This window comes from Myotis yumanensis, unplaced genomic scaffold (genome assembly GCF_028538775.1).
Source record: "Myotis yumanensis isolate MYYU_CA2020_CCGP unplaced genomic scaffold, mMyoYum1.0.hap1 SCAF_23, whole genome shotgun sequence".
NCBI lineage: Eukaryota > Metazoa > Chordata > Mammalia > Chiroptera > Vespertilionidae > Myotis > Myotis yumanensis.
The window spans coordinates 451,716-474,435 of record NW_027223774.1 but is presented as its reverse complement, the minus strand read 5'-3'; the positions used below and the strand labels follow the sequence as shown (position 1 = coordinate 474,435).

The following is a 22,720-nucleotide window of genomic DNA, read 5'->3' as shown; positions in this document are numbered from 1 at the left end:
TCTTAGTAACAGTAACCGGAATCCTAAACATGATGGTAATGCTAACAGTGAATCAGGAGGCGGACGTTGGATGCCCGAGTGCAGGTCTAGCTTGGGCACCGGGGTGCGGCTGGGCATCTAGGATAACCCAGCCGGCGGCCACGGCTTCTGAGGAAGGAGGGGACATGAAATGGTCCTGGAGGCATAGGCGTTATTAAAGCAAAATGACAGGAAAGCCTGTTGTTTATACATATTGGTCTTCCTAGTAACAGAATATCAAGCCCCACCCTAGCTGGTGTGGCTCAGTGGATAGAGCGTCGGCCTGTGGACTGAAGGGTCCCAGGTTCGATTCCGGTCAAGGGCACATGCACAGGTTGTGAGCTCAATGCCCAGTTCTGGGCAAGCAGGAGGCAGCCAATTAATGATTCTCTCTCATCATTGATGTTTTCTATCTTTCTCTCCCTTCCTCTCTAAAATCAATAAAAATATATATATTTTTTAAAAAGAACACTGGGCCTTGCATCAGGTCCAGATGCCTGCTTTGTTCTTTTGTGCATCCAGACCTGAAAAAGATTTCCCACAGTCGCTGCACTGATAAGGCCTTTCTCCGGAGTGAACTTTCTCATGATAATTGAAGACAGAGCTCGGGGTGAAACATTTTCCACATTCACTACACTCATAGGGCCTTTCTCCTGTGTGAACTCTCTGACGTTGAACGAGGTTGAACTTTGAACAATAAGATTGTCCACATTCACTGCACTGATAAGGCCTCTGATCATTGTGGCCGTGGGGTGAGAGCGAGCACCAGGACCTGTGGTCTTCTTTGAGGTGGGATGACTGGGAATAATGTTACCAGAGAATGAATGTGGGGATGTTTGGGGGAGGAAGGGACATCATTCTGGTGTTAGGAGAGAAGCTACTATAGAACAAACCACCTCTATAATGACGGAGTATGACATTGGAGACCATGGCCATTAACTTCTCCCTGGAGTGGGGTCTCCTGGGTGAGGCTGAGGTTCACGTACCGTGATGGGATGTGGGAGAACTTTGCGTTTACTGCACCGACGAGTAAGACCCTCACATCCCTCCCGGTATCCTGAGCGTGTCTCTGTCCTCCCTCCTTCCCCAAAGCCATTTCTGTCATTCCACAGCTGGATCAGAGCTGGAGTAAAGTCCACTTTCTCGCATTTGAGCCGAGGGCACCATTGCTGACCAGTGTGCACGGCTCCCAGAAAATCTCTCTCACGCTCCACTCCCCAACCAAAATGCCACGGGTTCAATTCCTGGTCAAGGGCATGTACCTGGGTTGCAGGTTCGATCCCCAGCCCTGGTTTGGGGTGCTTGTGGGAGGCAACCAATCAATGTGTCTCTATCACACTGATGTTTCTTACTCACACCCCCCTCCCTAATTCCTTCCATTCTCTCTAGAAACCAATGGGAAAAATATCCTCGGGCGAGGATTAACAACAACAACAAAACCAAAGTGTATGGTGTATGTTTCCATCACATTGTGCACAGCACAAAATTTTTGAAAATAATTAAGAGGCCAGGCTGGGGAGCTCAGTTGGTTGGAGCACCATCACAACACGCCAAGGTTGAGGGTTCAGTTCCTAGTAAGGGCACATACAAGAATAAACCAGTGAATGCATAAAGAAGTAGAATATGCCATGGCCAGTGTGGCTCAGTTGGTTTGGCAACCTCCTGTGCAACAAAATATTGTGCATTAGATTCCAAGTAGGGGACTTACAGGAGGCAGCCAACTGATGTATCACTCTCACACTGATGGTTTTTTTTTTACCCTCTCTCTAAAATCAATAACATATTTTTTTTAATGGAAATGATCCAAATGTCCATAAAGAGATGAATGGATAAACCCATTGTGGCACATCCAAAGGTGGTGGTGGGGGGGGGGGGGGGGGGGGGGAGTTGAGGCAATTATATCATAGATGAATCTCTAAGTAATAATACAACATAAAGGAAACCAGAAAAAAAAGTAAACATTCAATGATTGCCATCATATATAAATTATAGAAAACACAAAGGTATCTATACTAAAGGAAAGTAAACCAAATTACTTGGAGGGCTGTGAAGAGCAGGGAGAGATTATAAGAGGACATAAGCCAAAAATACACCAAAAATTAAATCATTACCATAACTGCAGTGGTGTTTTCGGTTTCACATGAATGTCAAGATTGATCAAATACAATTTACATATGTACAGTTTATTACATGTAAGTTACACCTTATTGAAGTATTTAAAAACTTTTGTATTAATAGGTTTAATGCCCTGCTGGTGTTGCTCAGTGGTTGAGTGTAGACCTACGAATCAGGAGATAATGGTTTGATTCCCAGTCAGGACACGTGACCGAGTTGTGGGCTCATCCCGTGTGGGGTGTGCAGGAGGCAGCCAATTGATGATACTCTCTCATCATTGATGTTTCTATCTTCCTCTCCCTTCCTCTCTGAAATGAATACAAAAAATATATTTATATATTTTAAAAAGATATAGGTTTGGTAATCTTATATGGACACCACCATATTTCTCCTATTGCCATCTGAGGGTGTTGCCTCAGTAGCAAAAAATATTGGCTAGTTATAAAGGATATTTTTACTTCACTCAGGAGTGCTGGCTGGATCACAAGAGCCACATCCCTAGACAGTTTTCTCTTAACTTACAATGGCCCTGGGGTGATCATTGCTACAGGCATACACAAAACTCTTATTTTCGCCCTACCAGTTTGGCTCGGTGGGTAGAGCGTCGGCCTGTGAACCAAAGGGTCCTGGGCTCCATTCAGGTCCAGGTCATGTACCTCGGGTGCAGGCTCCTCCCTGGCCTGGCCTGGTTAGGGCTCATGTAGTAGGCAACCAACTGATGTGTTTCTCTCACATTGATTTTCTCTCTTTGCTTCTCTCTTCCACTCTCTCTAAAAATCAATGGAAAAATATCCTCGAGGATTAAAAAAAATATAAAATAAAAAGGTAAGAATTATGGCTGAAAAATGTTCCCCCATTTTTGAAACGCCTACCTCCAGTGTGAATGCTCCAGTGTGAATTGGACTGGGAACTATCCTTAAAGTTTTTGCAACATTCACTGCAATCGTAAGGCCCTTATTTTGCGTGAACCCGTCGGTGTGCAAGAAGATGATGTCTCTGCATAAAAGACTTCCCACATTCACTACACTCTTGAGGTCTTAACCTGGTGTGAACACTCTGGTGATAACGGAGGCCAGAGCCCGATGAAAAAGACTTCCCACATTCTCCACATTGATGAGGTTTTTCTCCAGTGTGAACTCTCCAGTGTTCAATGAGGTGAGAATTTGCTCTGAACGATTTCCCACATTTTGTGCATTCATAAGGTTTTTTGTCTGTATGAAGTCTCTTATGGTCATGGAGGGCATAATGAGAGGTAAAAGATTTCCCACATTCGTGGCACTCATAGGGCCCTTCTCCGGTGTGAACTCCCAGATGATAACGAAGCTTCCTCTGGGTGGTGTAGGAGATCCCACATACAGTGCACGCATAGGGCTTTTCTCCTGTGTGATCTCTCTGATGATTTCTGAGATTGAAAGCGGATGCAAAAGATTTCCCACATTCATCACACTGATGCCTCTCTCCTGTGTGAACTCTCTGGTGTGTATGAAGGTGGGAACTTCGGAAAAAGGATCTCCCGCAGTCGTTACACTCATAGGGTCTTTCTCCTGTGTGTGCTCTCTGATGAGTATTGAGGTTGGAACTTGAGAAAAAAGATTTCCCACAGTCGCTGCACCGATAAGGCCTTTCTCCAGAGTGAACTTTCTTATGATAATTGAAGACAGAGCTTGAGGTGAAACGTTTCCCACATTCACTACACTCATAGGGCCTTTCTCCTGTGTGAACTCTCTGATGTTGAATGAGGTTGAACTTTGAACAATAAGATTTCCCACATTCACTGCACTGATAAGGCCTTTGACCTGCATGAACTCTCTGGTGTACAAGGAGGTGCTGTCTTAGGATAAAAGATTTCCCACATTCACTGCATGGATGAGGTCTTTCCTTTGTGTGAATTCTCTGGTGTGCAAGAAAGTGATGTCTTCGGAGAAAGGATTTACCACATTCACTGCACTGATAAGGTCTTTCTTTTGTGTGTACTCTCTGATGATTACTGAGGTTGTTACCAGATGTAAAAGATTTCCCACATTCGCTGCACTGATAAGGCCTTTCTCCTGTGTGAATTCTCTGGTGTGTAAGAAAGTGATGTCTTCGGAGAAAGGATTTACCACATTCACTGCACTGGTAAGGTCTTTCTCCTGTGTGCACTCTCTGATGAATACTGAGGTAGGAACCATATAAGAAAGATTTCCCACATTCACGGCACTGATATGGTCTTTTTCCAGTGTGAACTCTCAGATGGTAACGCAGGCCCGATTGTGTGGTGAAAGATTTGTCACAATCACTGCACTGATAAGGCCTTTTTCCAGAGTGAACTCTCAGATGGTAACTAAGGCCACGGTGAGAGAGAAAAGCTTTCCCACATTCACTACATTCATAAGACTGTCTTCCACTGTGAATTACCTGGTGTCGACTGAGGGAAGATTGTTGGCTAAAGGATTTCCAACATTCACTGCACTCATAAGGCCTTTCTCCTGTGTGTACTCTCTGGTGAAGAATGAGTATGGAACTACCGGTAAAAGTTCTCCTGCATTTGCTGCACCGAAAAGGCCTTTCTCCTGTGTGCGCTCTCCGGTGTAGAGTAAGGACTGATCTCCTGGTGAAAGATTTCCCACACTCACGGCATTCATGGGGCCTTTCTCCAGTGTGAACTCTCCAGTGCAGAATGAGGTAAAATTTTCTTCTAAAGGACTCCCCACATTGCATGCACTCGTAACGCCTTTCCCCAGAGTGAACGGTCCGTTGTCGAATGAGGATGCATCTCCGGCTAAAAGATGGCGCACATTCACGGCACAAGTCACAGTTTTCCCCAGTGTGACTTCTCCAGGGATAAATGAGCACAGATTTTCGGTGAAAGGACTTCCCACATTTGCCGCACTTGTACTGCCTTGGCGCACAGTGAAATCTTCGATGCTGACTGAGGGTTGAGGTTCGCCTAAAAGACTGACCACACTGGCCACACACGTGAAGGCTTTTACCTGGATGCACTCTCTGGTGAACAGCCAATGAGGACTGATCCCGGAATGTCTTCCCACATGCACTGCACATAAAACACTGTCTTGTAGTGCGAACATCTTGGTCCTGAGCAGGTGTGTCTCTCAGACTGAAGGCGTTCTTACATTCTCCGCAGGTGAAGGAAGCTTTTCTCTCTTTCCCGTGTGTTTGGAGGTTTGCACCCAAATAGAATTCCTTCCTACATTTCCCACACCTGACCACGTTCTGGCTGTGTGGTGTTCCTTGGTGCTCAGCCAAATGGAATATGACTCTCCAGACTGGACCACAGCTCTCACAGAAGTGGGTGTTCAGCAAAGACAGAGCTGCCTTGGAGGGGCTGGACGGTGACCCTCCTCCAGAAACACTCTGTTCACAGGGAGCGTCTGCATCCTCTGCTCCACAGCAGCCACCTGAACAGAAATAAACACTGGTGAAGTACAGGCTGACTTTGAGGATGGAGCAATACAATTACAAATGTGCATTCGTCACATCGAGAACTGAGTGTATGACTTGCTTTTTATTTTTAAAAATATATTTTATTGGTTTTTTTTTTTACAGAGAGGAAGAGAGAGGAATAGATAGTCGGAAACATTAATGAGAGAGAAACATCGATCAGCTGCCTCCTGCACACCCCCGCCCCGGGGATGTGCCTGCAACCAAGGTGCATGCCCTTGACTGGAATCAAACCCGGGACCCTTCAGTCCGCAGGCTGATGGTCTATCCACTGAGCCAAACCGGTTAGGGCTATGGCTTGCTTTTTGATGCAAGGATTTAAAACCTGGTGGCGGAAGTTGCTACTGGGCATCTTCTAAGGCAAAAGAATGGGAGAGGACTCGCCAGAGAAAGGATATAAGAATACGGTGTAACACAAAAAAAGACATTCACCTGTATTATAGCTAATTTTTGGTCAGATGGACAAAACATAAATTTTTTGCTGTGCCTCAGAATTTCTGTAATTAGTTTACGTGTGCCATGTGATGGGAAAGGTTGAAAATCCCTGGATTGCCCTAGTCAGGTTTGGCTCAGTGGATAGAGCATTGGCTTATAGACTGAAGAGTCTCCTGGGTTTGATTCCAGTCATGGGTTGTGGGCTCGATTCCCAGTAGGGCGGGGGGTGCAGGAGGCAGCAGATCAATAATTCTCTCATCATTGATGTTTCTACCTCTATCTCCCTCCACTTTCTTCTCTGAAATCAATAAAAATATATTAAAAAATAAAAATAAAATCGCTGGATTAATTCAAGGCAGTGGAAGGAGGTCAAACACTGAAATTGTGACGGATAGGCCAGACACCCATTCCTCAGCGATGCTGAGAAGGGATTTGTGAGTAGGGAGGAAAGTCTCTCAAGTTCAGAGATCTCCAGATTTGGAGATTTGTGATGATGATGAGATTGACTATCTCGGGTAGGAATATTAACAAGTAGCTTTTCTTTCCTCTTGAAATTGGTTTCAAAGTCCCCATGGCTGAGCTGGCATGGCTCAAAGGTTGAGCGTCCTCCTATTAACCAGGAGGTCACAGTTCAAGTCTAGCATGAGCTTGATTCCCAGTGGGAGGTGTGCAGGAGGCAGCCAATCAATGATTTGCTCATCATGTTTTTTTCTCTCTCAGATCATTGATGTTTCTCTTTCTCTCCCTCTCCCTCTCTCTCTGAAGTAAAAATATATGTATTTTTTTTAAAAAAAGAAAATCCCTGTCCGATCGGTGCAGATCAGTGGATAGAGCATCGGCCTGTGGACCAAAGGGTCCCAGGTTGGATTCCCGTTAAAGGCAAGTACCTCGGTTGCAGGCTCCTCCCCAACCTGGGCCCTGGTTGACCCATTAGGAGGCAAGCAATCGATGTATTTCTCTCACATGATGTTTCTCTCTGTGTCTTTCTCTCTCTTCCACTCTGTCTAAAAATTAGTGGGGAAATACCTTCGGGTGAAGATTTAAAAAAAAAAAATCCCTTTCAGATTAATGATTAGTATCCTCCATAAAAAAAAAAAATTAAAAAAATAAAATAAATAAATAAATAAATAAATAAATTTTTTTTAAGTCTCCCTGGATTTGGACTTTTGATGCTTTCTGCTTAATTTTTTGCACTGTTTTCTGTGTTCGATTGAATTAAAACTATTTTCTATATATATATATTTTTTAAAAAGAGGTATGTTCTAAAACAACTTCTGTTAGGTGGGTGGGTGTGAGGTAATCAACCAAGGATCGTGTATACATATATGCATGTCCCCAGGACACAGACTATGGGGTGGTGAGGGCCTGGGGCAGGGGACAGGAGAGGGCTGGAGGGGGTCAAAGGCAGAAATAAGTGGACATATGTAATACTTTCAACAATAAGGAATTATTTTTTTTTAAAAAGATAACCTTTAAAAAATAAAAATGAAACTACTTCTGATGCAAAGGAATTTCCATATGACCTTTCCTTCTAGTGACAAAAGGCTGTGTTAGAAACACAGGCGCAAATGGAAAAAAAAAACAACTGCAAGAGAGTAGCTGCCATGAAGGCCAATTTTAAAACGGATACTGATCTCATGGCACATGTGGACCAATGTTGCAAAGCAACAGAAGAAGAGGTGAGAGAAATATGAGAGCTAGAAAGACCAGAGATTCTCCATGCACTACAAGTCGGAGCAACAACAAAATAGTAGAATAGGCTACTCAGCCAAGTAGCAACAGTGAGGAAGAGGAAGGAGAAGTAAGCTTTGGCACTGGCTAAGACAACAAAACACGGGTCACATGGAAAACGTTCCTGGTATAATAGGAACACAGGTTGCTCGCTCACCCTACTCAGGCTCAACATGACCAGATACCTGTGAGTTCACCTGGCAGCCTTGGCTATGGAGAATCCTCACAACGTTAGCCATTCCTTACAGGTCTGGTTCCTTCCCAGAGCCACAACTGCTACACCCTTGAAGGATAATGACCTGACAACCAACTCAAGATGAAAACTTTTGCACATCAAAAGGAGTGTATAAAAGCAGGAAAAGGTACCTGTTCCATCAAATGTGGAGACATCAAGAAAATGTTGGAACCCCAAAATATCAAGGAAACATTTCATCACCAAAGAAGCACAATAAGTTTCCAGCAAGTGAAATAAAAAAAGTGCTGGGCAAAGAACTCTACGTAATTGCTTCACTGATGCTCACCAAGCTCCAAGAGGGCACAGAGACACCACTCGGGGAAATCAGGAAAACTACATGAACACATCAAGTTTAGAGACAGAAACTTTATTTTATTTTACTCACTTATTTTTTTTTATTATTATCTTTTTAATTTTTTTATTGGTTAAGGTATTACAAATGTGTCCTCATCCTCCCATTATCCCCCAACCTCTCCCCCCCCCCCCCCCCACTCATGCTCTCATCCTCCTGTTGTCCGTGTCCATTGGTTTGGCTTATATGCACACATACAAGTCCTTTGCTCACTTATTTTTTAAACTAGAGGTCTGGTGCACAAATTCATGCACCAGTGGGGTCCTTTGGCCTGGCCTGCGGGATCAGGCCAAAACCGGCTCTCCTACATCCCCTAAGCGGTCCTGGATTGCGAGAGGGTGCAGGCCAGGCCAAGGGACTCCATAGGTGCACAATTGGGGCCAGGGAGGGATGTGGGAGGTTCGCCAGCCAGGGAGGGCTCCAGGGTGTGTCCAGCCTGACTCGGTCTCACTAAGTCCCAATCGGCCAGACCCCAGCAGCAGGCTAACCTACGAGTAGGAGCATCTGCCCCATGGTGGTCAGTGCACATCATAGCGACAGGTGGACCAGTCGACTGTCTGCCCATCTGGTGGTCAGTGCATGTCATAGCAGGCTGTTGAGTGGCCTTAGCATATCATTAGCATATGACGCTTTAATTGTTTGAACAGACGACTGGACACTTAGCATATTAGGCTTTTATTATATAGGACATGCTTTATTGATTTGAGAAAGAGAGAGAGGATGGGAGAAAAAGAGAGAGAGCAACATCAATATCACGAGAAACAGTGATCGGCTGCCCCCCTCAGACTCCCCAACCAGGCATTCAGCCCACAACCTGGGCATGTGACCTGACCCAGAATCGAACTGGAAGCCTTTCAGTGCCTGGGAGGATGGTCAACCAACTGAACACCCTGGAAAATTTTAAAAAATGAAAAATGTTTACATTTTCATATTTTTGGCCCAATGGCCAGAAACTTTTTTTTTTTTAACATGTGGCAGATAGAAACTGGTCGGTATATCTAGGCTGTGAAGGTATCTGAGGAGCAAGGGGGCTCGGCCCCACACCAGGAACCTAGCCAAACTCTGATTGTAAAAACTAGCCGGAATTGAAGCTGAGTGATGAGACGGTGAGTCTTACCCAGAGAGGATGCAAGGGCCAAATTCTCCAGCATCACCTCGTGGTACAGGCGTCTCTGAGCCTCGTCCAGGAGCCCCCACTCCTCCAGGGAGAAGTACACAACCACGTCGTCAAAGGTCACGGGGTCCTGTCAAGATGAGGACAGAGGTCACCATCCACTTGGTCTTTCTGAGACCTTCACAGTCCACCCCTCACACACCTTCCCAGGCACCTCCTCCTCCAGGGCGGCCTCCCTCCAGGAGACACGAGGCCTGGGGACCCTGACATCGGCTCACTTATTAGGGTTCCATAGTGACTATGATTATCTTTTTTTTTAACTATATTATATTGATTTCAGAGAGGAAGGGAGAGGGACTCCTATAGAAACATCCACGATGAGAGAGAACCATTGCTCGGCTACCTCCTGCACCTGCCTCACTGGGGTGGGAGCCTGCAACCCCGGCACATGCACTGACCAGGGATCGAACCTTCACCTCCTGGTTCATAGGTCAGAGCCCAACCCCTGAGCCACAGTGACTGTGCTTAGCCCTCAGCGAGGGCAGCGTGGACACGCAGATGGCACCGGAGCTGCGGGCCAGGCCGAGGGGCCCCCTCCCGCCTGCAAAGCAGCTCCCTGTGGACGCAGCCAGAGGGGGCGCTGCTAAACCGGGTCCCTGCACCAGGGCCTCGGCGCCACCAGCTCACAGCGCCTCCTCGAGGGCACCCCGGTCTGTCCCCCCCAGCGAGCGACCCAGGGGGCAGCCCCACCCACTTCCCTGGGCGGGGCGTTCTAGCCACGCCCACCGCATCGTCTATCCCCTTCCTTCCAATTGCACGGGCTTTCGGGAGGCCAACAACTGGCAGGTCCAGAGCAGACCGGAAGTCCCACCCCCAGGACGCACACCAGGAAAGGCCCTATCAGGATGCCAATGGACTGGTTCGCGTGGCCTTCTGGGAAATGTAGTTCCTAGAACTCTATTCCACCCTACCCCCAATACGCATGCCAGGAAAGGCCCTATCAAGATGCCAATGGACCGGCTCGCGTGGCCTTCTGGGTAATGTAGTTCCTAGCACTCTATTCCACCCTACCCCCAAGACGCATGCCAGGAAAGGCCCTATCAAGATGCCAATGGACCGGTTCGCATGGCCTTCTGGGTAATGTAGTTCCTAGCACTCTAGACTCCGCCCACCCGGCCCTGTCCCACCCCCAGCCCCGCTGCCTCCCTGCCCCGCCTCACAGACACCTGCCCCCTCCCCCGTGTCCGTGCTCACGGCGCCCGGTGACTCACACGCTCCACACCGTCAGCCACGACCCCCGCCCTGAGGGGCCCCCAGCCAGGAGCCGCCCCCCCTTTCCTTCTCCATCAGGAGCCCACACCCCCTTTCCACCGGGCGCGGACCTGCTGGGCTCCTCAGGAGTCCCGACCCGCCGCTCGGCCCGGGCTGCGCGGTTGGGCGTGGGAGGCAGGTGGCCCCGGGGACACGCTCACCTCAGCCGGGCGCCTCGGCGCGGCCGCCGCCGCCATCGGGCTCTCCAGGCGCAGCGGGGGGGGGGCGGGGGCGGGGGCGGGGGGGGAGGCCCGGGCCCGCCCCGAAGCGGGTCCGTCGCGGGGTCGCCGAGACCCACACCCGCGTCTGAGCTGCGGGGAAACCGCCTCCTCCGCGCCTTCTCCTCTCCCTCCGAGTGAAGCTGGAAAGGACTCCTGGGAGGAGGACCCAGCAGGTTTAGCCCCCAGCGAGGCAACGTCCTGCTCGGTCATTGGCTCATATGGGCGCTTCGCCTTCTGGGTAATGTAGTTCCCAGGCTCTGTAGGCGGCGGGGAGGAATTCTGCAGTGGGCATATTAGGACAGCGGTTCTCAACCTGTGGGTCGCGACCCCTTTGGAGGTCGAACCACCCTTTCACAGGGGTCGCCGAAGACCATCCTGCATATCAGATATTTACATGACAATTCATCACAGTAGCAGCATTACAGTTAGGAAGTAGCAACGAAAATAATATTACAGTTGGGTCACAACACGTGGAACTGTATTTAAAGGGCCAGAAGGTTGAGAACCACTGTAACTAGGAGGAATTCCTAAGTGGGGAGGGGGAGTCCTGCAAATGTGTTGTTCCCACCTCCCGAGAGGGGCTTTGTTCATGGTTATGGCAATTTTTTGAACGTCCAATACTATCCTACTTTAAAAAAAAATTTTTTTTTTTTTTTATTGATTTCAGAGAGGAAGAGAGAGGGAGAGAGCGAGATACAGAACGACGATAAACCCTAGCCTTTGGCTCAGTGGATAGAGGGGCAGCCTGCGGACTGAAGGGTCCCAGGTTTGTTTCTGGTCAAGGGCACATGGCCTGGCTGCAGATCCATCACCAGTGGGGGGCGTGCAGGAGGCAGCCGATCCATGATTCTCTCTCATCGTGGATGTTTCTATCTCTCTCTCCCTCTCCCTTCCTCTCTGAAATCAATAAAAAAATATATTAAAGCCCAAACCGGTTCGCCTCAGTGGGTAGAGCGTCAGCCTGCAGACTGAAAGGTCCCAGGTTTGATTCTGATCAAGGGCATGTGCCTTGGTTGCGGGCACATCCCCAGTGGGGGGTGTGTAGGAGGCAGCTGGTCGATGTTTCTCTCTCATGTTTCTAGCTCTCTATCCCTCTCCCATCCTCTATTTTTTAAAAAAATCAATAAAAATATATTTAAAAATTATATATATAGGTCATCGGTCCCTGCGCCGCCACCGCTCCGCCCAGGTCCTGGCCTCTGGTCCCGCTCCGCCGACATTCGCCCGCCGCCACCGCCGCCAAAAATGTCTACGGGTGCGCCTGCAGGTCCCAGCGCTGCCTCCGGCAGTAACCGCAGACTTCAGCAGACACAGAACCAGGTGGATGAGGTGGTGGACATCATGAGAGTGAACGTGGACAAGGTGCTGGAAAGAGATCAGAAGCTCTCCGAGTTAGACGACCGCGCGGACGCACTGCAGGCAGGAGCTTCCCAATTTGAAACGAGTGCTGCCAAGTTGAAGAGAAAATATTGGTGGAAGAACTGCAAGATGTGGGCCATAGGCATCAGCGTGGTGGTCATCGTCATCATCATCATCATCATCGTGTGGAGCGTGTCTTCATGAAGAACCAGCGAGCCTCCAGCCTCTGTTCCAGAAACCTCTTCAAGACTTTGACGTAGAGCCTGCTATCGTATCAAGCTTACAAACTGTAATGTGTAAAATGATTATTCTCTGCTAGTTAATGTAAAGTTTGATTTTTAGGAAATGTGCCCTTTTTTTCACATGCACTCCAAACCAGAAGTGTGGTCAGCCCGGCCCGCAGTTTGCACAGTGCCTTCACCACTTTACCCGGGCTGAGGAGAGGCTTCTGGAGTCCCAGAGTGCATCGCCTCGCAGTAGCCTTGTCTAGTAATCGCCTTTAATTCCAGCTAGGGAGCTTCCTTCCAAGTTAGCTGTCCCGTCATGTGACCTTATCTTCAGAACCACATTTAAACCTTTGGGTGATCAGATCTCCCGTCTGTGCCTTCCAGAGAGAACACTACTGTCTCCCTCAAATCTGTGACAACGACAGGTTGTGCCTTATTGTCTCCTTTCCTGGTTCCTTATGCGAGAACCCTCTACTGTTTATAAGCACTACTGATGCTTTCACTGTGTTTAAAATAAGATGCTGGTAAAGAATTTTTGTTCTTACATTAGAAAAAAAAAAATTATATATATAGCTCTAACCGGTTTGGCTCAGTGGCTAGAGCATCGGCCTTCGGACTGAAGGGTCCAGGTTTGATTCCGGTCAAGGGCTTGTACCTTGGTTGCCGCACATCCCCAGTAGGGGACGTGCAGGAGGCAGCTGATTGATGTTTCTCTCTCATTGATATTTCTATCTGTTCCTCTTCTTTCCTCTCTGTAAAAAATCAATAAAATATATTTTAAAAATAAAAATAATATATATACACACATATATGTGCATATATGTATATATATATATATATATATATATGAAGAAGAAAAAAAGCCTGGCCTTTGTGCCTCCGTGGGTTGGAGCATTTGTCCCCAAAAGTCGCAGTTCAATTCCCCATCAGGGTACGTGCCTCAGTTACTGCTCCATCCACAGTAGGGGGTGTGCAGGAGGCAGCTGATTGATGTTTCTCTGTCTCTTTCTCCCTTCCTCTCTCTCTCTAATATCAAATTTTAAAAAATACAAAAATCAATCAAAACATATTCTCAGGTGAGGATTAAGGCGAAGTTTTAAAATTTTTTGAACAATAAAATAACAGAAACACTACTATCACAGACTTGTCCAATAGCAAACCTAGCAGGCAAGCCCTGGAGCGCTTGGAACTACATTACCCAGAAGCCCATGCGCCAGGTGGAGCCAATGACAAACCAGAACGTCATCCTCTCCGCGTGACGTCGCCATAAGGGGCGGGGCGTTTGCTGTCCTGCTCCAGGCCGGCGTTTTTTCAGATTCCGCCGGACCCGCTGAGGTGAAGGCGACGGGAATTTGAAAAAAGGCAAAAAAAAAAAAAAAAAAAAAAGGTGGGGGTTGTTATCCCCGCTGCACGGACGCGGGGTGCGGCTCGGCGACCCCAGGAGGGACCCCCTCTTCGCCCGCCGCCCCGCCCCGCCCGCTCCGCCTCAGAGTCCGATGGCGGCGGCGGCCGCTCCCCGGCGCCCGGCTGAGGTGAGCGTGTCTCCGGGGGCCCCCCGCCCCCCGCACCCAGCCCCGCAGCCCAGGCCCCGCGTCCCTGAGGAAAGTCGGGGGCACAGAGGCGGGTTGGGGCTCCTGAGGGGCCCAGCAGGTCCGCGCCCGATGGAAAGGGGGGTGTTGGCGCCCCAAGTCCCCGCCCCTTCTGGGGCCTGATGCTGAAGAGAAGACATTGGGGTCCCCCCACCCCCCGGGCCCGGGGTCCCCCCACCCCTCGGGCCCGGGGTCCCCTCAGAGGGAGGTGTGAGAGGGGATGGGCTGGGAGAGTCTCAGAAAGACAAAGTGTATAGTTTCCTCCGTCCCCATTTTTTTTTTTTTTAAAGAAAACATCAAATTTAATTTAAATTTTTTTAAAAATCCAGAAATTGTCTGGGGGGGAAAAAAGCAACGGAGGAAAGCCACTCCTAGAAAAGAGGGCTCCGTTTTGCGGAGCACATTGATTGGAAGGGATGGAGAAAAAATTAAAATGCCACTTAGCTTGAGGGTTTGTGAGTTCCGCGCAAATAAACTCATTTTCGGAGCAGAAGGATCCTTGGCCATTTCTTTTCTTTTTTAAAAAATATATATTTATTGATTTCAGAGGGGAAGGGAGAGGGTGAGGGAGAAACATTAATGATGAGAGAGAATCATTGATTGGCTGCCTCCTGCACGCCCCCCACTGGGGATCAAGCCCACAACCCAGGCATGTGCCCCTGACTGGAATCGAACCCGGGACCCTTCAGTCCGCAGGCCGACGCTCCATCCACTGAGCCAAACTAGCCAGGGCTTGGACATTTCTTTCTTTTTTTTTTTCTTTTAATATATTTTATTGATTTTTTACAGAGAGGAAGGGAGAGGGATAGAGAGTTAGAAACATCGACGAGAGAGAAACATCGATCAGCTGCTTCCTGCACACCCCCCACTGGGGATGTGCCCGCAACCCAGGTACATGCCCTTGACCGGAATCGAACCCGGGACCCTTCGGTCCACAGGCCGACGCTCTATCCACTGAGCCGAACCGGTCAGGGCTCAATAGCATATTTAAATGTTAATCATAAGCATGTCATCTACCTCAAAGCTCTCTGTCATTTCTCATCTAGACTAATAATAGGGTAATATGCAAATTGGTCGAGCCACCGTCACATAAGGACCAATCAGCAGGCTGCGTGCACAGCAGGTGGGGATGGGCAGGCGAGACCCCCGGGTGCACAAATTTCGTGCACCGGGCCACTAGTGTTCACATAAATTCGCTCATCCAGGCTGAGCCTGATAAGATCCAGGGGCTCTTCTACAGTTTTCATAGTTTGTTGCTGGTCCTCGTCCGACATGTTTCCAAGCCTGCGCCCTTTTCCTCTGTCCCCATCTCGACAGGACCCCGTGACCTTTGACGACGTGGCCGTGTACTTCTCCCGGCGGGAGTGGCGGCTCCTGGACGAGGCTCAGAGACGCCTGTACCACGAGGTGATGCTGGAGAACTTGGCCCTTGCATCCTTTCTGGGTAAGACGGTCACCGTCTCACCGGGAACGTGGACTAGGCTCTGCCCTGCCTCCCCCTCCTTCCCCAGAGGCTGCTCTGTGGACCCCACATGCCCCTCTGTGTACCCCAGGCCGTGCCCTCTTCTCTATGCTGCAGCCCCAATACCTGCTACTCTGAACTCTTCTCATAGGGACGGGATGCCGTGAGCCTAATGACGTTCACCATGCTTGCCCCCTCCTTGGCCTGGACGGTATATCCAGATCCTAGGTCTTTTTTGTTGTTGTTGTTGTTGTTTTTAAAAAATATATTTTATTGATTTTTTAGAGAGAGGAAGGGAGAGGGATAGAGAGTTAGAAACATTGATGAGAGAAACATCGATCAGCTGCCTCCTGCACACCCCGCACTGGGGATGTGCCCGCAACCCAGGTACATGCCCTTGACTGGAATCGAACCCGGGACCCTTCAGACTGCAGGCCGATGCTCTATCCACTGAGCCAAACCAGTTAGGGCTGTTGGTGGTTTTTTTAAAAAATATTTTTATTGATTTCAGGGAGGTAGGGAGAGGGAGAGAGTGAGAGAAAAATATCAATGATGAGAGGGAATCATGGATCGGCTGCCTCTTGCACGCCCCACACTGGGGACTGAGCCTGCAACCCAGGCATGTGCCCTTGACCCGAATCGAACCCGGGACCCTTGAGTCCACAGGCCAACGCTCTATCCACTGAGCCAAATCGGCTAGGTCTGTGGTCAGCAAACTGCGGCTCGCAAACCACATGTGGCTCTTTGGCCCCTTGAGTGTGGCTCTTCCTAAGCCTTAGGAGTACGCTAATTAAGTTAATAACAATGTACCTACCTACATAGTTTAAGTTTAAAAAATTTGGCTCTCAAAAGAAATTTCAATCGTTGTACTGTTGATATTTGGCTCTGTTGACTAATGAGTTTGCCGACCACTGGGCTAGGGCAGTGATGAGAATTATGGATCGGCTGCCTCCTGCACGCCCCACACTGGGAATGGAGCCCGCAACCCTGGCATGTGCCCTGACCAGGAATGGAACGGTGACCTCCTCCTTCATAGGTTGATGCTCAACCACTGATCAACATGGGACCTCCCTTTAGCTGACATTTCCTAGGGCCAGCCTGTGCCAGGAATTGTAGGGATTGTCCTGGTCACTACTTCGCTAGACCAGGGGCTGTTTTTCAAGCGCCTTTGGCAGGGGTTATAGTTTTCCTAGTTCTCTGTTTTTGTTTATTTGTTTTTGTTCCAGTGTTGCTGTTCTGTAAAATTGTATATATCTTTACATTGTACAGCCCTGACCGGTTTGGCTCAGTGGATAGAGCGTCGGCCTGTGTACCAAAGGGTCCCAGGTTCCATTCCGGTCAAAGGCACATGCCTGGGGTTGCAGGTCCATCCCCAGTAGGGGGCGTGCAGGAGGCAGCTAATCAATGATTCTCATCATTGATGTTTCTATCCCTCTCTCCCTCTCTCTTCCTCTCTGAAATCAATAAAAATATGTTAAAAAAATAAATGAAAAAATTGTATAATGTGATGTTTTATATATATATATATGTACACACACACACATGCTGTGAAATAATTGCCATAGTGAAGTTAATGAACACTTCCATCAATTGAATCACTTTTGTTTGTTTGTTTCTTTGGCAATAGCACGTAAGATACCCTCTCCCAGTAACATTGTAGTGTAAAATACAGTATTATTAACTATAGTCACCATGGTTTACATTAGATCCTCAGAACTTACTCATAACTGAAGATTTGTGCCTTGTCATCAATAACTCCTCATTTCTCCCTTCTCATGGCCCTGACATTTGACTCTGTGAGTTCACCATTTTTTTTCTTTATTTTCCACATCTAAGTGATATCATACAGTGCGTGTGTGTGTGTGCGTGTGTGTGTGTGCGTGTGTGTGTGTGTGTGTGTGTGTGTGTATTTGTAATCCTTACCAGTGAATATTTCTGTTGATTTATTGATAGAGTAAGGAAGGTGTGGGAGGGAGAGAGAGAGAGATTAATGTGAGATAGACAATTGGTTACCTCCCACACACACCCTGTCGCACACCAGGAATCAAACCTGTCACTCAGGTACCTGCCCTGGACCAGGAATCAAACCCAAGACCCTTCGGTGCACAGGCCGATGCTGTAACCACTGAGCAATTCTGGCCAGAGCCACCAGTATTTATCTTTCTGTGACTGGCTTGTTTTATGTGGCATAATGCCCTTCAGGTTCATTCAAGTTGTTGCATATGGCAGGGTATTATTTTTTCCCCCCTCCTTTTTTCATATTTATTTTTCATTTTCATTTCTTTTGGGTGGGGGCCAGGTATTCTTTTTTAAGGCTGAATAATATTCCCTGTGTGTGTGTGTGTACCTGTTTTTTATCCAGTTATCCATGGATGGACACTTAAGTTGTTCTTTATTTTGTGTATTGTTTGTAAGAGTAGTACAGCGAAGATGGTACAGGTATCTCTTCCATATTCTTATTTCATTTTCTTTGGGTATATTCTTACAAGTGATGTTGCTGGTTCATACGATAGTTCTACTTTGCATCTTTTGAGATATTTCCATTCTGCTTTTCATATCGCCTTTAGGGATTCACATTTCTACCAACAGCATGCGGCCCACAACGAATACTCATTAATGATGACTCATTTATTTCAGCCCTTGGTTTTCAGCATGTCTCTATCAAAATAAACCTGCGTTTCTATGAAAATTAAAGCTTTTCTTTTTCTGCGGCTCACCTACGCTTAAACCTTCTTTATTTGGCCCATGTTAGCCTCTGAGTTTGACATGATTGGTGTACAAGCATTTCTTTGTACATGTTTCCTAATATTTACCTGTTGCCCTTTGGTGATAATCCTTTCTTCTTTCTTTTTTTTTCTATGTATGTGTATATTTTAATATATTTTTATTGCCGAAACCGGTTTGGCTCAGTGGATAGAGCGTCGGCCTGCGGACTGAAAGGTCCCAGGTTCGATTCCGGTCAAGGGCATGTACCTGGGTTGCGGGCACATCCCCAGTGGGGAGTGTGCAGGAGGCAGCTGATCGATGTTTCTCTCTCATCGATGTTTCTAACTCTCTATCTCTCCCCCTTCCTCTCTGTAAAAAATCAATAAAATATATTTAAAAAAAAAAAAAATATATATATTTTTATTGATTTCAGAAAGAAAGGGAGAGGGAGAGATAGAAACATCAATGATGAGAGAGAATCATTGATTGGCTGCCTCCTGCACGCCCCCTACTAGGGATTGAACCTGCAACTGGGCATGTGCCCTTCACTAGAATTGAATCTGGGACCCTTCAGTTCTCAGGCTGATGCTCTACCCACTGAGCAAAACCAGCCAGGGCTTGGTGATAATCCTTTTAACATGTATGAGTTAATATCTTGTGGTGTTTTTTTAAATCCTCGCCCAAGGACAGATTGTGGTTTGAATTTACGTTTTCCTGATGATTAGTGAGGAACAGCAATCTTCCATCAAAATGGACCTGTTAGCCACTTAATCAGATGTTTTGCACATATTTTTTCTTCAACCCCATTGATCAGTAATATATTATTTAATGCCTGCATATTTGTAAACTTGCCAGCTTTTATCTTGTAATTGGTTTCTATTTTCAAATTCTTGTGGTCAGATAAGATTCTTTTTTTTTTTTTTTTGAGATCAACCAAAGGACTTGTATGCATGCATATAAGCCAAACCAATGGACATGGACAACAGGGGAATGAGAGCATGAGTGGGGGTGGAGGGGGAGGATGGGGGTTAATTCGGGGGGAATGAGGACACATTTGTAATTCCTTAACTAATAAAGAATTTAAAGATTTAAAAAATGAGAATTTTAAAAAATATATTTTATTGATTTTTTACAGAGAGGAAGGGAGAGAGATAGAGAGTTAGAAACATCGATGAGAGAGAAACATCGATCAGCTGCCTCCTGCACATCTCCTACTGGGGATGTGCCTGCAACCAAGGTACATGCCCTGACTGGAATCGAACCTGGGACCTTTCAGTCCGCAGGCCGACGCTGTATCCACTGAGCCAAACCGGTTTCGGCAAGATTCTTTTTTAAAAAAAATATGTTTCTTTATTGATTTCAGAGAGGGAGAGAGAGAAACATCAATGATGAGAGAGAATTGTTGATTGGCTGCCTCCTGCACGCCTCCTACTGGGGATCGAGCCTGCAACCCAGGCATGTGCCCTTGGTCGAAATTGAACCTGGGACTCTTTAGTCCGCAGGCCAACGCTCTATTCACTGAGCCAAGCTGGTTAGGCCCAGATAAGATTCTCAATATGCTTTCAGTTTTCCTAAATTTGTTAAGACTTATAACCAAGCATATGATCTCTTTGAATATTTTGTGTCTACTTGACATGTATATACTGCCATAGTTAGACAGTGTTATATATATATATTTGTTAAATTTAGTTGATATTAAGTATTGTTCAAGTCAAATATTTCCTTATAGATTTTCTGTCTGGATGAACTACACATACCAGAAAGATGAGTATTGACGTGTGCTGTTATGATTATGTTGGCTGCCCTTTCTATAGTCCAGCCTGTTAATATTTGCTTAATATATTTAGTTGCATCGATCTCGGGTGCATATAAATTTATAATGCTTATGTCCTCTTTTTTCAAAAAATGTTGATTTATTAATTTTAGAGAGAGAGGGAAGAAGAGAGAGATTCGTTGTTCCACTTACTTATGCATTTATTGGTTGACTAGAGGCCCGATGCACGAAAATTCATGCAAGAGTAGGCCTTCCTTCCCCAGGCTGCTGGCACCAGCTTCCCTCCTCCGGCCACTGGCAGGCACCCAGGACCCAGCTGGCTTCCCTCCAGGCCCCAGCTTCCTCTGGAAGGACATCTGGAATGATGTCCAGAAGACGTCCGGTTTAATTAGCATATTACCCTTTTATTATTATAGATTCTTGTTCATGCCCTGACCAGGGATCAAATCCATGACCTTACTGTGTCAGAAATATGCTCTATGCCCTCACTGGTCTGGCTCAGTGGATAGATCGTCAGCCTGCTGACTCAAGGGTCCCAGGTTCAATTCCAGTCAAGGGCATGTACCTTGGTTGTGGGCACATCCCCAGTAGGGGGCGTGGCGTGCAGGAAGGCAGCTGATCAATGTTTCTCTCTCATTGATGTTTCTAGCTCTCTATCCTTCTCCCTTCCTCTCTGTAAAAAAAAAAATCAATAAAATGAAAAGAAAGAAATATGCTCTAACCAAATGAGCTACCCAGCCAGGGCAATGGCTGTATCCTCTTGATGAGTTGATATCTTTATCATTATAGAATAACTTTCTTAGTCTCTTGTGACAAGTTTTGACTTAAAATCTATTTTGTCTGGTAGAAGTATAGCTACTGATAATAGTATAAGCTACTCTCTTTTGATTTCCATTTGCATGGATTATATTTGTTTTCAGTTTTTCACTTTGAGCCCATTTCTGTCCTTAAAGCTGAAGTAAGTCTCTTTAAGGCAACGTATATTTGAAACTCGTCTTTTTTTATTTCATTAACCTGTGTGCGATTTGATTAGAGAATTTAAGTACTTGACAACTGCCATCTTGTTCATTTTCGTCTGGCTGTTTTGTTCTTTTGATTTTTTTTTTTCCTCTCTTGCTATGATTTGATTTTTTGCTTTGATTTTTCTATAGTGGTATGTCTTCATTTCTTTACCGTAATTTTTGTTTATATACTGTAGGACTTTGCTCTGTGATTACCATGAGGTTTGCTTAAAACATCTTAGAGTTAAATACTCTGTTTAATGTAATAACCATTCATCACATACAAAAAGTACACTTAGTATTTTAGTTCCATCCCTGTGCCTGCTTGCTTGCTTGCTTGCTTTCTTTCTTTCTTTCTTTCTTTCTATACATATATATAATTTTTTTATCCTAACGCGAGGATATTTTTTTATTGATTTATTTTTTCTTTCCTTGTTTTTCTTTCTCTTTTTTTTTGTTCTCTCCCCCCCCACTTTTCCCCCATTGATTTTTAGAGGGAGTAGAAGAGAGAGAAACATCGTTGTGGGAGAGCCACATTCATTGGTTGCTTCCCTCCCATGCCTCAACTGGTGGTCTGAGGTCGAGCCTGCAACTGAGGTATGTGCCCTTGACTGGAATTGAACCCGGGACCCTTTGGTTTGCAGGCTGACCCTCTATCCACTGAGCCAAACCAGCTAGGGCTCTTTTTTTTAAAAAAAATGTGCATTTATTGATTTTAGAGAGAGAGGAAGGGAGATGGAGAGAGATACAAACATCAATGAGAGAGAAACATCATTCGGTTGCTTCCTACATGCCCCCTACTGGGGATGAGCCTGCAAGCCAGGCATGTGCCCTGACCAGGGATGAAACTGAAGACATTCTGGTGCATTCTGGCTTAACCAACTGAGCCATCCTGCCATCCCAGGCAGGCCAGCCATTATTTCTTTTTCTTTTTTTTCTTTTTTTTTAGTATATTTTTATTTACTTCAGAGAGGAAGGGAGAGATAGAAACATCAATGATGAGAAAGAATCATTGATTGGCTGCCTCGTGCACACCCCCCTACTGGGGATCAAGCCCACAACCCGGGCCTGTGCCCTTGACCAGAATCAAACCCAGGATCCTTCAGTCCATAGGCCAACGCTCTATCCACTGAGCCAAACCAGCTAGGGCCAGCCATTATTCCTTTAAAGGAATTTTCTGACCCTGTATCATCATATCTTGTGGCACTCACCATATTGCAAATATTAATTCCCTTGATGGCATCACATCAGTTACTAGGCATTTTCCAGTCTGTGTTCTCCTCTGACTGAAATATTTGAAATGACCTGATGCTAGATCACAAGTTTTTCTCCTGCTTCATTAACTGCCTTTGAAGTTCTCTGTTGCATTTTTCAGTTTATTCTTTGTATTCTTCAGGTCCAAAAAATAATTTATTTTTTATTCATTTAAGAAAAAGTTTCTGGCCCTAACCGGTTTGGCTCAATGGATAGAGCATCAGTCTGTGGACTGAAGACTCCCAGGTTTGATTCTGGTCAAGGGCATGTGCCTTGGTTGCAGGCACATCCCCAGTGGAGGGTGTGCAGGAGACAGCTGATCGGTGTTTCTCTCTCATCAATGTTTCTAACTCTCTATTCCTCTCCCTTCCTCTC

At 46.5% G+C, this 22,720-nt stretch overlaps 2 protein-coding genes and 1 pseudogene across 3 annotated transcripts in view; 2 read left to right on the top strand and 1 right to left on the bottom strand.

The window, feature by feature from the left end:
* Nucleotides 1-1,998: 1,998 nt before the first annotated feature.
* Nucleotides 1,999-11,102, bottom strand: LOC138999920 (zinc finger protein 420-like). Its single transcript, XM_070402139.1, has 3 exons — nt 10,914-11,102; nt 9,445-9,571; nt 1,999-5,531 (listed from the first exon to the last, which is right to left on the bottom strand). Exons 1-3 carry the CDS (start codon nt 10,947-10,949, stop codon nt 3,088-3,090), a joined length of 2,607 nt encoding a protein of 868 aa, XP_070258240.1. The 5' UTR covers nt 10,950-11,102; the 3' UTR covers nt 1,999-3,087.
* Nucleotides 11,103-12,201: 1,099 nt separating this feature from the next.
* On the top strand, nt 12,202-13,104 carry LOC138999526 (vesicle-associated membrane protein 3 pseudogene; annotated as a pseudogene).
* A 765-nt stretch (nt 13,105-13,869) lies between these two features.
* The window catches only part of LOC138999980 (zinc finger protein 418-like), a 28,474-nt gene continuing 19,623 nt past the window's right edge, over nt 13,870-22,720 (top strand). For both annotated transcript variants that reach the window (XM_070402219.1, XM_070402218.1), the window contains exons 1-2: nt 13,870-14,091; nt 15,466-15,592. In XM_070402219.1, the coding sequence (XP_070258320.1) occupies nt 14,056-14,091; nt 15,466-15,592 (163 nt within the window). In that variant the 5' untranslated portion in view covers nt 13,870-14,055. The remainder of the gene's footprint in view (nt 14,092-15,465; nt 15,593-22,720) is intronic.

Coding starts and splice junctions, on each gene's coding strand:
- LOC138999920 (XM_070402139.1), bottom strand. CDS start 10,949: ATGGCGGCGGCGGCCGCGCCGAGGCGCCCGGCTGAG. Junction 9,572..10,913: donor CGCCGAGGCGCCCGGCTGAG/GTGAGCGTGTCC, acceptor TCATCTTGACAG/GACCCCGTGACCTTTGACGA. Junction 5,532..9,444: donor GGCCCTTGCATCCTCTCTGG/GTAAGACTCACC, acceptor ATTTCTGTTCAG/GTGGCTGCTGTGGAGCAGAG.